At 43.8% G+C, this 17,425-nt stretch overlaps 2 protein-coding genes across 2 annotated transcripts in view; one reads left to right on the top strand and one right to left on the bottom strand.

Moving 5' to 3' along the window:
- The window catches only part of LOC118776742 (multiple epidermal growth factor-like domains protein 9), a 103,045-nt gene extending 93,531 nt beyond the window's left edge, over window positions 1-9,514 (bottom strand). Inside the window, exon 1 of the mRNA XM_036527272.1 lies at window positions 8,805-9,514. Coding sequence (XP_036383165.1) covers window positions 8,805-9,378 — 574 coding nt within the window. The 5' untranslated portion in view covers window positions 9,379-9,514. The remainder of the gene's footprint in view (window positions 1-8,804) is intronic.
- Window positions 9,515-12,672: 3,158 nt separating this feature from the next.
- Window positions 12,673-17,163, top strand: LOC118776222 (serine/threonine-protein phosphatase 6 catalytic subunit-like). Its single transcript, XM_036526344.1, has 7 exons — window positions 12,673-12,806; window positions 13,631-13,726; window positions 13,893-13,958; window positions 14,235-14,376; window positions 14,682-14,761; window positions 15,025-15,234; window positions 15,715-17,163. Exons 1-7 carry the CDS (start codon window positions 12,732-12,734, stop codon window positions 15,961-15,963), a joined length of 918 nt encoding a protein of 305 aa, XP_036382237.1. The 5' UTR covers window positions 12,673-12,731; the 3' UTR covers window positions 15,964-17,163.
- Window positions 17,164-17,425: the final 262 nt, after the last annotated feature.

Below are 17,425 nucleotides of genomic sequence, written 5' to 3'. Positions count from 1 at the left end.
ATGACACCGCATTATCAAACTCACTGGCAGGGGTATCGGGTCTATCAGCAACCATTTTGCAGCAGCCATTTGAAATGAGAACACTGAACCACAGTTTGGAGACAACAGCTTGTGATGGGCATAACAATTCAGAATGAGGGAGTGAAAGGAGGTGTGAGAGAGGAGAAAAACAAGAGAGAGAGAGAGAGAGAGACAGCGAGTGTGTGCCTGTGAGGGCTTCAACAGAGTGAGAGCAAATCCTTTCGCATGTGAAGTGCTTTATCTAACAGCCCCGAAAAAAAAGCATTCCACTGCTAACTGATAGAAATTGCAGAGCCAGATATGGCAGGGCTCTCGACAGCCGAAAATTATTCCCGTTCTGGTCCCCACACAGCCTCACATTAGCAGCAGCGCTCCCCTCGGCCTCCGGTGAGCGAGCCGTCTCCGGGAGACAGCGCGCCCCCCGACAGCGCTAGTAAATCTCCATGCCGCCATGCACTTTCCCGCTCGTTTCCAACGAAAACTAAATAGCAGCGGCTGAGCTGGCAAATGCGTCACCCCCCCCCCCCCAAAACGTGGGTGCTTGGGAGGGCGCAGAGCAGAGCCCAGTTTAACCACTGTGCTGCCCTTTCCTCCCAGAGTCCTGGCCACAGGTCTCCTAGTGACAGCCTTAAGCTTTCTGGAGCTTGGAAGCCTCATGGACAGCCAGCAAGCTACACACGTGGGAGGCCGAGAATTTACCTTTGTTACGTAACCATCCCGAAACCGTTTTGTGATAGCCTCACCCCCTGATTAACCAGCGCGCCAGTTCAAATAAAGCTCATCCACGAGCAGCAGATTCCTTTCTTACCTGATTGCATCTCATTGAGCACAGCAACCTTTGGGGGCTCTCCGTGTGACATCATTTCAGACATAACGACGAGAACAGCTGGTCTGGGGTTCAGACAGATCTCAAGCCTCTTTGTTTTGATTAAGATGATTTAAGTGCGGAACGGAATGGTGATGTTACAACACTTAATTGAGTAAACAGGAATAGGCTGCAGACAGGGGAACCTTATCTGAATCGACGTGCATGTAAATTATGAAAAAGAAAAAAAAAAAGGCAGGTTCATGGCATTTATCAGTTTAAACGTACATTCTCCAACTGCTGTGACAACCCAGGGGACGTTTACATCTTACATTTTTCCATGCTACCCTTTCAGACCGCTGGATATTCACTGAAACAGATCAAGCTGAGTCCCTTGTTAAAGGGTGGGCACTGGTTGGGCATTGAACTTGCAAACCCTCAGTTTACAAACCTAACTCCTTAACTGCTGTGTCACGACATTCCTTTTTTAAATTAAAGGTAGATTTTCCGCCTTTCCTGTCTTGCTCAAGGATCAGAGTATGGACTGTTTAGCTTCATAGGGGATTGACAATTTCAGGCCTTTATTTTCTTCAGGCATTTCATTTGAACGACTTCAGCACAGCTGGCAAGGACCCCCCTGAATGTCTCCTTATCACCCACTGTAAACAGCACATTTTCCTTTGCAGCTAATGCCATCAACACACAGGCCTGTACAGAAGAACCACTACATAACAGGGTACAGTAGCTTGTCCATTTAAGTGTGTCATGCCAAGGATCTGGGGCAAAAAGAAGCACTCTCCATGCATGTAATTCAGTGTCTTCCCTTATCTGAAGTAACACTTCACTCTCCAGGGCCAGTGGTTAGCATGCAAGCGTACCATTGCTCCCAGACTGAACTCCCTGTGAGAGGGCTTATCAGTGACAAGGCTGAGTGCAGTGGTTTTGCTTTTCGCCGGTGTAATATTGCATATAAAACCTCATGCTGGAAAAAAAAGCACCGCCCACACACAAACTCAAGTGTGAAATCCAGGGAAAAGGCTACTTGGGCTTTTTGTCACTTCAGATTTCTACACTTGTGAAAAGACGACGGCGTTAATTGAAGGTACTATAATCCTTTGTACAGAAGCCTGAGATGGAGGTGCTAATGCTCTCTGTGGAAAAAAAAATGTGTAGCATTTACTACGGCTCTGGGCATCTGAGCAAGGTCAGCAGAGTCTGGCCTATCGCGTGTTACAGGTGCCCCCTTTCGCGCTATTAAAGCACTATTAAAAAGCACATACAAATGAGAGCAAGCTCTAGTCTACAGACACGCATCCCGGTTCCCGGAGTACTATAGCTCATAGAAAGAACGACTGAGGCCCGGAAATGGCCTTCAGCCTTCTTTATTCAGAGAAAATAACAAAAAATTCCAATCACAGGATATCCGTGTTACTTATCTAAAAGCCCCAACTTGCATAAATACACAAAATAATAAGCAACCAGCTGCCAAAGGGACTTTCCGCCACACGTCTTTTGCCATGATGCAAACAAGCAGATTTAAATTAAGATCAAACTAATGTATTATGGAGCTACGCTTCAGTGCCAATTACACGTGATTTCATAGTTGCCAACCAGAATTAAAAGAAACTGCCAATGGCATCAAATAACCCTGCAAGGGGCATACGGAAATTAATTTGTCACACTGTAGCATCGTTCCATCCACAGTTCCTCATTTCCATTCGTTTCCATGTCACAAAAGGACATATGGAATTTTTCAATTTTTGAACCACACGAGAAAATGTAAAATTAGGTGGACTGAGGGGTGACTGACCTCTGACCTCTGCCGGGAGGTGACGGGGAGAGGCATACCTGAAGCAGCTAAACAACATACTAAAACGGCCACTTCAAATGCCTCTGAGCCAAAGCAGCAGAGGCCAGCTACACCCAAACACAGCCAGTGACAGTACAGTATTAGGCGGTTTAAGGAGCTGTGGGCACGACAAGGCCTCCGCACTGTCATTACTGAGATGTCCTCACTAAACCTGACGACCCACATTGCTGTTCCGTGTGACAACCCCATTGTGACGTCACAGGGAACGCAACATTCCGGCAGCTTTTGTTACTGCCTCGCAGCTGGCCGGGCGTTACAGTCTGCCTGCCCTCTGTGGGCGTGCCCGTCTGAGTCTCCGCCTCCAAAACATCACGCTCCGGGTCACTTCCCCGCCGTTACACTTCTTTGAAACACAAGTAAGAGAAAGCTTGTATCACCGCTCCGTTCCCATGCAAGGAAGACACGAGGAACTGATGAGTAAAATACAAGGAACTTGGGTTTTTTGTTCTTGTGGCAGTAGAGTCATGACATGCTAAAATTCAAAGCACTAGATTTATTGTTCTCACGGCAGTAAAGACATGATATAGTAAAATTCCAGGCATCCTCTCCTTATGTGAAATATTACATGCACAATTTATTTCTGAAGACATACTGCAGTTAAAACAATGAATCAGAAAAAACTGAGGCAACAACGCTGCATCAAATATATGGTCTACAAAGGCCTGACAAATCCAGCTGGCAAACCAATAAAAACACTGTGGGTTTTCAGGGGAGGGTGGCAGGGATAGCAACTGTGCATGTCATGGAACTGTGGAAGTGAATGCTTGTTGGGGGATAATCTCAGCACAATTAACCTCCCCTCCTTTTGAAAGACCACTGTGGGGGGTAAATAATGACCTCTGTGGATCCACTGTCAGGGCAGTAGGCAAAGAGTACTAAAGCCTCATACACACTTACTTTTACTTTTAAAACAGGTCAAATTCACTTTCCTTAATAGCTGTTGACCACACTCTTAAACAGCGCTGTTGTTTTAACCTGTGCTAAGTGTGTGTTGTATGCACTAGTGGCAAAAGGACATGGTAGAAAGGCTAGTACAGTACACGGCACAAGGATGTGAAATCACTTCCAGCATGTTTTCTGACCTTACAGCACTCACACAAGGGAGCATGAGAGAAACATCGGTGTAGAGCCTGCTGCTGTTAAACTCATTAGAAGAAGTCAAAAAGGAGCTGGGCCTTTGGGCCAAAGTTGAGACAGGAGTTCTCATTAGTGTTCGAGCTGAAGACAACAGTGACCTCAGGACTTTCACAGCCAGCTTCTGGTGTGAATATGGCATTACTCACAACAGGTAACGTATTTCATACTGTAAACGTGTGCATGTGTGTACCAACAGTCAGGAATAGTGGCTGTGTTTTGTGAAAATACACCGTTCAACCTGAAAGGTGTAAGAGTGTTAAAAAACCAAAAAAGTAAACAAGGCCTTTGTCACGATGGCAGCTGTTTGGGTTCACAGCAGAGAGCAGCAGACAGTGTTTTCTCTGAGAATGTGTCCTCATACAGCTCTTCTATAATTAGAAAGCCCTCCACTCTTCCACAGCCTGAAACTGTCACACCAGAAATGCACGGCGAATGTGTACCGTACCGAGCACACAAAGCAATGAGTGCAATTAAAAATAAATCAATCAATCGTTAAAACCCAGATTTCATATCTTGTGTTCCCTGTGCCAATTTGCACCACCTATGCACATTTTTCCCCCTTTTTTAAAAGTGACAACATTTCAGAGTTTCTTCTAAATACAAGTCCTTACTAAAAAAGCAGTCCTTTTGGCTGAAGCCGTCGGCCCGTCATGATTTATGTACCTCGGCTGAATGAGCAAGTGAAATTAAAGGGTCGAGACGGCCAAAACTGCAGTGGAAATGGATCAAAAATGGCTGTCATCTGATATTACACGTAATGACCCATGAATTACAATCTGCGACTGAGAGGAGGTGCTCCAGCACCAAAGAACGTCCAAGAACAACCGATGATGTCACTCAAGCGGTTTACTACTCACAGGCAGCTTGTGTGGACCTGCGTGGGAAAATGATGTGTTCTGTCAGATGCACAGTGACATTTCTGTTTTTTTTTTTAACAATCACAAAGAGTTTGCAGATAAACTGCTTCAGCGGTGTACAAGTTTGCAGGAAAACACCTTCATTAGTCATGGACACTAAATATTTGACACAAAATGTCCAAAATTTAAAATGACCCCTGCTGGACATCTATCATATCAATCTAAAACACAAATTTTGGTCAAAGTAATATATTTCACAGGCATAACAAAACACTTCAATCTGCAGTATTGCTTATGGTAGCACCCTGGCCATCTCAGGTTTTAAAAATGATTCCAGGCCAGGTATACAGTATAGACTATATCCTGCGTATTAATCCGTTTCAACTGGTTCTTTCCTGCTTTCAAGTATATTGATGCTGTAGGAAGGCCTGGTGGATTTTGACTCGCTCTTAACGCATCCTGTTACGGTGAGAAAAAGGGCTCCTCCAGGAACGAGAAATCAGATGTACAGACATCCATCTCAGTGCAGGCACACACCTATCATTTAGTGTCTGGCGCGGTACCTAGACTACACATGACGAATACTGAGCTGCCGGGCTCAGACGAAAGGCAGAGAGAGAGAGAATATCAATAACATACAGAGTCCAGTGAAACAAAAGGACTTCTGCACCAGGGGAGAATGAGAGGAATGGTAATCATTTACACTGCAGGGCTTACCCGCAGCGAGAGGATGGGCAATTAAATGCATCTACACCCACTCATTGTGTTGGTATGTTATTTTACTGCACATTGGCTGCCTTCAGATTCAGAAACGCCGTGGCAATGAAGACCATTGGAATCGTAATGGAGGTGACGAGGTTCCTTGAGGTGTCACAATGCTTTACGTCAGTTTGCGGGGTGTTGTCACAGGTGAAGGCATTGTTGAGATCATCACCTCAGGGGTGACCTCACCCCCCCAGAACAATGGAGTGCTGACCTGGCTGAGACGTCCCTGAGCAGCCAATCGGCAGCCAGACAGGAGTTTCTTTCTCGCGACTGACAAACCTGGAACTCCAGCTCACAGGAGGAAACTACATTTGCGATGACACCTGCGGCACAGACTGACTGAGTCCGCTGGCATGAGATCACTCGGCTTGTGCCTGCGCGGGAGTCGCACGCATCAGGCTCGCGGCGGAGACGACAGCGAGCAGAAGAGGAGGCAGAAAACTGCCACGCGAAGGAACCCCATACGGCAGAGGCGGTTACAAGAACAGGAAGCAGAAAACTACAAGTGATAAAACGGGAGGAAATCAGAATCATGCAGTCTGAAAGACCAAAGAGTGACTGCTGACAAGATGCTTGGTTTATGTGATACAGAGTGAGTGTGAGAGTTTGGGTGTGTGTGTGTGCGTGTGCATGTCTGTGTGACTGAGAGAGAGAGGGGGAGAAAGTGTGTGTGTGTGTGTGTGTGTGAGACAGTCTGAACAAAGAGTGACTGCTGACAAGATGCTTGGTTTATGTGACATAGAGAGAGTGTGAGAGTTTGGTTTTGTGTGTGTGTGTGCGTGTGCATGTCTGTGTGACTGAGAGAGAGAGGGTGTGTGTGTGTGCATGTGTGTGGGTTTGTATGTGTGTGGGTGAGAGAGAGAGAGAGCAGGACAAAGAACGTGTGTGAGTGTGAGTGTGTGTGTGTGTGTGTGTGTGTGTGTGTGAATATGTGATAGAGAAAGACACAGAGATGACGTGAGGAGACAGAAATGTGAAGACATGGGTTACAAAGCGCTCAGAGAAAACCCATCTCCAACACAGCCAATGTCACCTCTCACTGCCACAACCACGAGTCATGCTGGCAGATCTGTACAAAACCGCTCACTGCTTCAACTCCACAGGCTAGAAAACACAGAAGCCATTTTTAGGAGGGTGGCTGGGAGAGTGAAAGAGGTTTCCCAAATATTCACATCCAAATCCTTCAGGATGCTAACAGAGCCACTGTTCTTCCAGACTGAAAACGCACCATATAATCAAGGCTTATTTAATAAGACCAAAACTCAAAAGCCAATGCTCATATAAGTGTGCAAATAGGTCCCATCAAACTAAGAGTGCCTGGAACTACAACAGGGAACCTAAAACTGTAGAAGGAGGACTGGATTACTGCAGGAAATGAGAGAAAAAAATGCCATCGTTCCCCCTCCCCCCAGGTTGCAGACACAATGAAGGACAGGTAACCTTTTTCAAGGTGTAACAAGACCTCCTGTGCTCCCATGACATCGGGTTTCGAGTGCATTTACATCCTTCAGCTCGGATCTCGCCTAAGTGAGCTAACAAACTGAACGAGTCAGCATTGCAGGGCGGTGAAAACGTGCCCAAATGGATCCTCTCGACAAATGAGATTCATATTGCCATCTGACTCTAGAGGTGTACACTCTGACATAAAGAGAGAATATAACGTATCAAATGCTTGGGATGTTCAAACAAAACTAAAATGTTTCACAAGCCAAAAAGGACTAATGTGTTGAAGTTTCTGCCTCTAGCCAGCATTTTCCAGGTGAATGCTTACAGGTATTAATTCTGAGGCCAACGGCCAAAATTGTATCAGATGAGCAGGGAAGTTCTTATCTCCTTTGTTCCTTTTTATAGATGACAGTGGTAGCATGTATCAACCTCAAAGCTGGTGCCTCATTTTTTCTGCACTAGTACAGTGTAGATAGTGTATGACCACAATTCTTATGATAGGAATTATAATATCAAGATAACCTAGAATAAATATTCACACTTGACCCATGCAGGCATTAGTGTGGAAGCAAAAGAGATGGATTGCCTCGCTGAGAATAAAGTAATTTTTTAGCAGTATCTTCTGTAAAGCATGAAGTGGGCAATCATTCCAGAGTGCAGCTGTGCGCTTCGTTTCCGCTAAGCAAATTCGCTGCAGTCCGCACAAAGACCCATCAATAAGAGAACCAGCGGCAATCAGCCGAGTTGTATTCTCATGCACTTCACTCCCTGCTCGGGCAGTCTTTCAGATGCAGTAGTCTATGAGGCTCGTAAATCTCTAGCGCTGGTGGATGGATGATGCCAAAGCCGGTATCATATCCCGGGAGCGGGGATGGCGCGCACACAAAGACATCCCCTCCACTGACTCGCCGTTAACGCTCCGCAACGTCTCTCTGTTCACGCCATCCCCCAGTCGTTTATTTTGTTATGGCAATGAGGGCAGTGAATGGCAACGATACATATAGAGCGGAAGCGCCCCTCGTACCCAATCAATAGGCAAAATCTGAGGCAAAAAATGTTAAAACTAAATTAATGAATAAGTGTGATCTTGTTTATGAACTTTGGTACGGATCCGGATTTTCTTTTCTTTTTTTTTTTACAAAATATACATTTGGCTAAATTATATTCTTAGGGGTGAATGCACAAAAGCCATTGCTGAAAACAAATCGATGTACATTATCTATTCATGACAAAACAGCTACTGGTTATGTAAATTAACTGACAGGGCTGTTTCAAAGGTCATAAAACATTCTTCGATCTACCGCTATTTTAAATCTATGCAGTAGCCTATCCTTCAAAAAAAATGAAAGCGCATTGAAACGGAGCGGAACTGTTCAACCTGCTACTTCCCATTGCTTCCACGAGCTCACCCCTGTGACTTTACAACAATACCAGTTCATTAAAAAAGATAACACGACATAACATAAAGACGTATTAAATGATATTTCGGCTAAGTAAGCATTCCTCTTGTCTACGTCCTTTTGTTCCCCGTGCGTAATCGGTCACACCAAAATGACCCAAAACGGGGCAACTGTTAACTATCTAAGAATACGTTAGACACGGGTAATGTCAGACGCAGGTATTTTAACATATGGTACACAGTATAATGGTGTTTACTTTAGAGTGGGGTCACCAGAAAAACACCCCAAATAGATTTTGCCATTTACAAACATTTGGTAGCAGTCGCTTAATTTACCAATTTTAAAAGAACAACAGTGTATAGTGAAGGTGTGGTTTGTTTGTTTTTTCCTAATAATATTGCACTAGTAACAGTTCATAAAATTTACATTGACAGAGGTCGGGGTAAACAGTTCTGAAATCGCACCTTACCACCACTTTCATGTGACCACAGAGATAGACTCACCTTGGCTATTGTCGGTAGTGGGTGTAAGCGGAGGAGCGGTGCTTTTCGGAGACCGTGAACTAGTCGTCCGATCGGTGAGCACAGTTGCCGCGGTCGGAAACGTTGTTTTTACCACAGGAAAAGGAGAAGGTATCGACTTTGTAGACGTTGTAACGGTAAATGGTGTCGTGTGAACTAAATCATTTTTCTGTTTTGAAGTCGTTGATGTAACAATTTCCCTGGGCTTGGTGGTAGGTACCCTTGTTGTTTGTTGTACAGTGGTGGCAGTTGTGGTTGTTTGTGTTGCGGTGGTCTTAAGTTGTACAGTCCCGCCGAACGCCCTGGGGGACACCGTTGTAGGAGCCGGCGTGAGCGCTAACAATGTGGCAATTCCGAGCCTCTCCTCCGGTAAATGGTTAGGCATGGTGGCGTTGAGCAGGTCCAGGGTGGTCTCGGACGCTTCACGGGGTTCTCTCCTGAAAGGCTTTACATCGTTGACGTCGGAACGAGGTGCAGCTTCGGATAACCCAATACAAACAAACAAAACAAATTCCAAAGCCGGGGATACAAACATCATTAAAGGTGTACACTTCATGCTAGTCTCAACTCTCCATGTAAATCCCCAGAACCGGTCTGTGATGAACAGCTCCTAAAAGGTGTAGCCCTCCAGTTTCCACCACTCTGTTTCCAACGCGAGCGGCTCGTAGTTTTCCCAACTGGTACTCCTTCAGTAGCGCTGCACGCTGTCTGTTGTAGGAGCTACTTTTTTCCGAATGACAGCCAGGCGACTGAAATTCCACGAAGACTGACACGCTCCTCCGCCAATCGGTAACACGTATGGGAGGGGCTGGTGGTTTGCACGTTTTTCTTTTCTCATCGCTTGTAGCTCGTACTTGTCTTTTATTGGTCTAAAATGCGTCATGTGGGATTAGCGAGCCAACAAACTGTCAGTGCGCGTCGTCAGAGAAAAGAAAATTAAATCCCATCCGTAATTCCAAAAACAGAAATATCGATTCTTTAACTCATGCATAAATTGGATGTCCACTATGAAATAATCACAGGCAAGACACAGGGCGTTAAAACTAAATGAATTAGTATATTTTATTATGATTATTGTTTTATACATGGTGGTAAAACCTGAATGTTTTGTGGTGCCTACGATGCTTTCAGAAGTAGCCTACAAAACCTGGCGGACTCCGAGACAGTGAAAGCATGTCAGTCGTTACTCTTCTACGCCAACAAATAGTCACACAAAAGTAAAAGCTCACTATAATTAATAAAATATACGCTGTCGTTAAAGTTCTAGATCACTCATTCATGTAGTTTGTCTCTCAGCTTCTCCTTAATGTTCTAAAACTGAACTGATTAGAAAAAGAAGAAAAGGAGGAGGAAATGTTACATTTTGTTTGTTTCGCTTTTACATTGTTGGATATTTGGGGGGAAATCCGACACTGTTGATGTGTAGTTTTTACAAAGGCGGATCCACGTGTGTTCCAGCCCGTTACTCTGTTAAAAACATCTCTAAATCTCAGAAGTTCCATCAAGTTGTTAAAGGATTTTTTTTTCAACGCTTTGAAAACGGTTTCCAGTCTTTACGTTTCATTAATGAAAAGTATCAGTGAGAGCTAGTGAGTCATATATTGTGACCTGTTGATCAAGTTGAGATCCTCAGTCCTGCCTAGAAAACATCACGTGCACGGGTCCTAGCCCACACACCTCTTACGATCACTTATGATGGAAATTGCTTTGTCATTTGTCATCTGGCAAAAATAGCATAAACAAGTTTGATGTTGCACGACACCGTTGCGTCCTAACATTCTGTAAAACATGCTCTGCTACCTCTGCAATTTTTCATGGGAAATACTGTTTTGGAGGAGAAATACATGGTATCGTGAGAACCCACTGTTTCACAGAATTAAATTTTAGCTGGTCTTTTACAGACAAAACCTTAATTTGCTTTGTGTGGGTTAACATGTCTTTTCCCACAATATCCCTCACATTCAGTGATTTAATGAGATCTATGAAAAGTAGTGATAAAAGTAACCCCCGCTAATTGTGACCTTGAAAATATTACTCTCTGAATAAACTTTCACCGAATAACAGAATTATATGCTAATGTAGGATAATGTGGACTTATTAAATTTGCTTTTTAATTTTCTTTAATGACATTTTTGTTATCACGCTGTTTGATATGTATCCCCTGCTCTTTGTTGTCAGGCTGTTAAAATACAAGATCAGTGGGGATTCAACAGAATTTCAGTAAATATGACCTGACGTTTTGACGTGACAATATTGCAAATGTCACAGATGAAAATGCGGGGGCCAAAGCAGCTCACAGCAGCTTGATACTGCTAACATCTGTGACAGACGGATTTCATCCTTTCCGGTTTTAAATCGAAGACATCTGCAGTTCAACTAATGATATGTACTTATTGAGGAACGAACACGTTAAATGTTGGTTTATATTAAAGATTAAAAGTTTAAATGATTTGCTATACTCTAATGCAGGGGTGTCCAAACCTCTCCTGGAGGGCCACTTGTCCTGCATGTTTTAGATCTCTCCCTGCTCCAACACAGGACAAGTGGCCCTCCAGGAGAGGTTTGGACACCCCTGCTCTAATAGGTCCTGTGGATTCACAACTTCATGTTGTTCTCGCCTTATGCCTTGTTCCAATTAGAAACAAAAGCCATGTGAACGAGCACCATCTTGTGGCGCAACTTAAGACATGCGTCCCTGAATATGTACACTAACCTCATACGTACTTGAAGCCTTAAGATGATAGATCACAATTTATTTTTCCACTATAAAGTCATACATACCGGTTTATCAGGTCATGATTTTAAAAATTAGAGTTTAAATAACGAGTTTATGGTTTGTGTTCAATAAGAAATATGTGTGGTAATGGTTTTGTGCGTAAGAGAGGGAAAAAGCAGGAAATACATTTAGAGGGGAGCGTCAGTAAAATAATAGGAAAAACACCTTAGTGCTGCTGCTCAAGGTCTGCTTGTCTTCAGTAGTTTCAAGATCATTACTTTCTCGGTCTATACTTGAAATATGCACACAGCTACGTAACGTCTACTCTAATTGTAATGGGTGCTTTTACATTACATTATATTGCAATCACTTAGCAGACGCTGTTATCCAGAGCGATTTCCAGCACAAAAGAACAGAGGTGTCTCCATATGAGATGAATGAGCAACTGTGTCAGACCAGGCTACCAACACTCCCAGACCAGTGAGTGTGAGCATTACACGATTCAAACCCTACCACAAGTTAACTTGGGCAACGTAACTAGACAGCCGGGAAGCTAAGGGTGGGCAAGTACACATACTACCATACAGCAGTTATTAAATCACAGAATCCAAAACACATTGAAATACTATCCGCAATATATAAAGCAAGTAATACAGGTAGCAGGTGGTCGGGGTGGGGATTGAGGTGGAACCGACATGTTGTCTGAAGAAGTGGGTCTTCCGACTTTTACAAGTCACACTGCCGTGAAAATATCTAGCAACCTACTCAAGTAAAATTTCAAAACCAGAAGAAAGTCAGGCAGATGTTTCACAATGTAACATAGCGTTCAACTACAAATCAAAACCTTATTAAGCACATGTGCACTACCATGGAGTGATTGCGACCCCTAGCGACACATACGATTGGCGTTAACAGCGAGGCTAGCGAAACTATTAGCTAGGTACAGATGCCTTGCATGACTGTCAGCAATTTCTACAAACGTTTCAGACACGTCATATCTCCATGAGCTTTAAAATGTCTGTCCGACGCCCGCAAACGTGGGTGTATAAATTCTAACATCGTCAAACACCACCCATACATTTTATTATGTCAATAACGCTAAGATCCGTGTCCAATCTCTTCCGGGAAGCGTGTAAGAAATAGGAAGTTACGTCGGTGTACTTCCCTGTTTGCAACCTGAAGCAGTTGCTGCAATGGCACCGCTGGACCTGGATAAATATGTCGAGATTGCAAGACAGTGCAAATACCTGCCAGAAAACGACTTAAAGGTGAGCACGGTCCTGTCTCCTCAAACGGTTACAAGCAGCTTCGTTCAAATGCTCCTTCGGTCGTGTAGCGTAAAACGGATATGTAGATACAAAATGGCAGGACTTTCCACAGACCGGAATAAAACGCCAAGCTGATTTGACATAAGTAGCTTGCTTGGTAGTTAAACGACAAATACACCGAACTTAATGTTTACTATCAGTACCCGTAGCTACAAATGACGGTGTGCACAGTTAGCTAGATCCGTGTTTCCCAACCCTGCTCCTGGAGGCACACTGTCCTGCATATCTTCTATGTATCCTTCCTGCTTGACTAAATCAGGTGTGCTCAGCTAATCAAAAGTGCCACTGATGAGTTCAGTGAGGTAGGTAGAGCAGGGATAGATAGAAGATATGCAGGACGGTGTGCCTTCAGGAGCAGGGTTGGGAAACGCTGAGCTAGATGACTGGCTAACGTTGTGTGTGCATTCAGTACCAGCGAGCTATATTCAAACTACAACTTGGCAGGAAAAGAATAAGGGTAGTGCTGTGAACTGTTAGGTGCATGGCATTGTTTGTTTTTAAGGTTACTGACAGTTAGACAGTTCTTATTCATTCCATAACGGCAGACACTAATATTAATTTTCTCATTATAACTGGAATTAAGACGGAACATGCTAGTAAGATGACAGCTAGGTAGCTGAACTGCCACCCATCGAAGTGCACTGCAGGTGCAACGTCAGTATGTTTGACGCGTTTTTTGTTGTGCAACTTACAGCTTCATGCAACTTTATTTTTCACGAAACCATTGTATTAAATGAAGTATACCCCCCCCCCCCCCCCAACAGAGATTATGCGACTATGTGTGCGATCTACTCCTTGAAGAGTCAAATGTACAGCCAGTGTCCACGCCAGTCACCGTATGTGGGGACATACACGGACAGGTATTTCTCTTCATTTGAATCACCAGCTGTCTTCAATCGTTGGTGATTAAAAAAAAAAAACATTTTACTTTACAAGTACTTTTTATTTTCCTCTGTCATGTTCATAGTGACCAGCTTGAAATATCATTCTGTTCTCTCAATGTTGTGTTGCCCTTTCTACTCCCAGTTTTATGACCTTTGTGAACTGTTCAGAACTGGGGGACAAGTTCCTGACACAAACTACATTTTTATGGTGAGTGTCACATCCTGGTATGCGATAACAAGCTGTGTTTGTGTTAGCCCCTGCTTATTTGTAAGGAGAATAGGCCTTGTTTGTAGTGCTTCTGAAAATTCTTCAGAATTATGTCTGCACCTTGTGGGTTTCCATTGGACCTTCTCAGGTTTATGTAGAGACCCTTTTTAGGGCAATTTCACATTCTGCTGTCCTTAGGAAGCGTGTAGGAAAAACTGTCAAATTAACAGGTCCTATTTGTTGGTGTTTTGATTTCTACTTTTCTTTTTTTAACAGGGCGACTTTGTCGATCGAGGGTATTACAGTTTGGAGACCTTCACATACTTACTGGCGTTAAAAGCCAAGTGGCCCGACCGCATCACGCTTCTGCGAGGGAACCACGAGAGTCGGCAGATCACACAAGTGTACGGCTTTTACGGTTAGCCCCTTCCCTTGGTTAACAACCTGCACCTCTGAGAGGCCCCCGCCGGGTCCAGAACAATAGAGGCTTTTATTGTTGTTGGATACTAGAAGTTATTTTGGAAACAGACAGGTCGAGATATGTTAAATGACAAGGTTCCCTATACTTGAATCTGTCTCTCATAAATTGTATGGGAGCCTCTTAAGATGTTTTAAAATATGTGTAATATTACACAGTGGAAATCTCCTTACAAACGCAGAATGAGATTTCCAGGTATATTGGTTGCAAATGCGATGTCCCCATCTTTCTGATTTGCCTCGTAGATGAGTGCCAGACAAAATACGGAAATGCGAATGCCTGGCGATACTGCACTAAAGTGTTCGACATGCTGACGGTGGCAGCCGTAAGTACAGCTCTTTCTTCAGGCTCCAGACTTCCTCATGCAGTTTCTGCCTCCTCTTTTGTTTTAGTAACTCAGGAACTCATGATGTGTCAGCTTGTTCTGGTTACTATGGCAGGGAATGTTGCCGTTAGTCAGTCAACAGTTTTGCTTATGTGGGCGCGTCTGATGTTATGTAACTGATTGATTTTGGCTGGGGGTAGCAATCCTAACATACCCCCTCGTCTCTCTCCCCCCGTTCTGATGGTGGTGTCCGGTTCTCGCAGCTATTGGATGAGCAGATACTGTGTGTACATGGTGGGCTCTCACCCGACATCAAGACTCTGGACCAGATCCGGACCATCGAGCGCAACCAGGAGATCCCACACAAGGGGGCGTTCTGTGACCTAGTCTGGTCAGACCCGGAGGACGTTGACACTTGGGCAATCAGCCCCAGGGGTGCTGGCTGGCTGTTTGGGGCCAAGGTCACCAACGAGGTGAGACATCGCTCCTGGCTTAATCACTTACCTTGTTATTTATTTTATTTCTTCTTGTGGTTTTGCCTTTTGAAAATAAATGGCAAAATGCTACATTTTCTGTCCTTCCATTGTACTTTTTTTTGTACATCTGTTTCTTAGAGAATGTAGCCACTGTAATTATTATGCTCACACTCACTGTTTTGGGAGTGTTGTTAGCCTGGTCTGAGCCTATTGCTCATTCAACTTGAATGGATACACTTCTGTTCTTTTGTGCTGGAAGTCCCTTTGGATAAGAGCATCTGCTACACAAATGTAATGTAAATGTATTGTGATGATTTAGCATGATTCTGCTGTCTCTGCATAACCTCTTCATTTGGATCCGCTGTGAATGTGTGGTTCAGATGCTGTTAAGGCAACTTTGGTGAACACCTCCCTTCCCTTTTGATTTACCTCACACCCCACTCCTGCTTCTCCTCTCTCACCCTTTTAACCATGCAGTTTGTCCACATCAACAACCTGAAGCTGATCTGCCGGGCGCACCAGCTGGTCCACGAGGGCTACAAGTTCATGTTTGACGAGAAGCTGGTGACCGTGTGGTCGGCCCCCAACTACTGCTACCGCTGCGGGAACATTGCCTCTATCATGGTGTTCAAGGACGCCAACACGAGGGAGCCCAAACTGTTCCGCGCCGTGCCGGACTCTGAGAGGGTCATCCCCCCGAGGACGACCACGCCCTACTTCCTCTAAGCCCAGAGCTGTAGTCCCTCCCCCTACCCGCCCATACTGCGCCTCACTTTCCTTTTTTTTCTTCTTCTGTGTCTAAAAGGATATGTATGTCTCACCATCTTGCTTTGACTTTCAAATACCTGATGTACAATCTCCGTCTCCAGGCTTCACATCGAATGTTAGTTCTCTTTTGTCCTTTTATCCCCTGTTTCACCCTTCCCCCGTTTTTAAAATATTTATTTATTGCTGTAAGCCAAAACCCCAGCATGTAAGGGTATCCTAACAGTTGTATGATTATTGTTGCTCTTGATGTTGTTACTGTTCTGTTCACTGCACTGTATTTTTTTATGTTAAGCTCCAAGCACACATGTTCATGCATTTGGTACATGAGTTTAACCTGCTTGCAGTTCCCTGCCATACTGTACCATAATTTGATTTAGTTTGATTGACATTTTCTGGCATTTGAGTGCTGCATATACTTTGGGAGTACATAAATGAGGGTTAAACATCACAACTTTTAGGTGTCTTCTTCATCTTTAAGAAGCATAAGTGTGTTGATGTAGAGATAGATTAGATAACTATTATTGGGGGGGTGATTAGGGAACTGTACTTGTAATCAAAGGATTATAGGTTCCAATCCAGTGTGGGGCACTGCTGTTTGAATTGAATGGTTGTACCTTTGAGTTGCTCCTGTAAATATCCACCTGTGTAAGTGGATCATGTGTATGAATGTAAGCACTGCAAGTCGTCTTGGATAAGGGTGTTGGCTAAGCCGTTACATTATGTAATGTAGTAAAATTTAGAGTACAGCATCTCAAATGTTATGTACTTATCTAAAAATCTAAAATGCCACGTAGGTGTATATATACATATATATATAGTTATATATTGCAATGTGAATACACTGAGTAGTTGTTGAGAGCAGGAATGTTTAAGACAGGGGAAACAAACATAATTCAGTGTTTTGTGAAAACTAGTCCTGTTTCCTAGAAGATAACCATTTCGCTGTCAAAGACCACAGACAATCCTAAGGAGCTGCTGATTTTTAAAAGGGACGTGTGAGAATGGAATCGGCTGGGCTATAGGACTGTACGGGCTGTGGTCAATTTATGCTTTTGAATTATTAGTTTTTTAATGTTATTTGTCAGATTTACGTTTTACTGAAATAGAGACTGCAACCCATATACTGCTTAAACTTTGAAAATAAAACACCTTTATTCACTTGAGACGTCTGCTGTCTCTCTTTGTTGCGTCTCAGTTGAAGACATGGAATATGTGCCGCGACATTATGAATGGATTTGTATCATGCAAGGAATATGTGCCACGACATTGTGAATGGACATGCACTAGCGATGGAGAGATTTATTGTATAATTTTTCTATTGTACATTTCATATAAATGTCAAAATATTTGCCCCATGGTGGCGCTGTAGCATTGTCTATATGTAACTTGGTGACCGACCAGTTGCGCTCAATGGCAACCG

This window comes from Megalops cyprinoides, chromosome 4 (assembly GCF_013368585.1).
Source record: "Megalops cyprinoides isolate fMegCyp1 chromosome 4, fMegCyp1.pri, whole genome shotgun sequence".
In the NCBI taxonomy this organism is placed as follows: domain Eukaryota; kingdom Metazoa; phylum Chordata; class Actinopteri; order Elopiformes; family Megalopidae; genus Megalops; species Megalops cyprinoides.
This window is presented reverse-complemented; position numbering and strand designations above follow the sequence as displayed.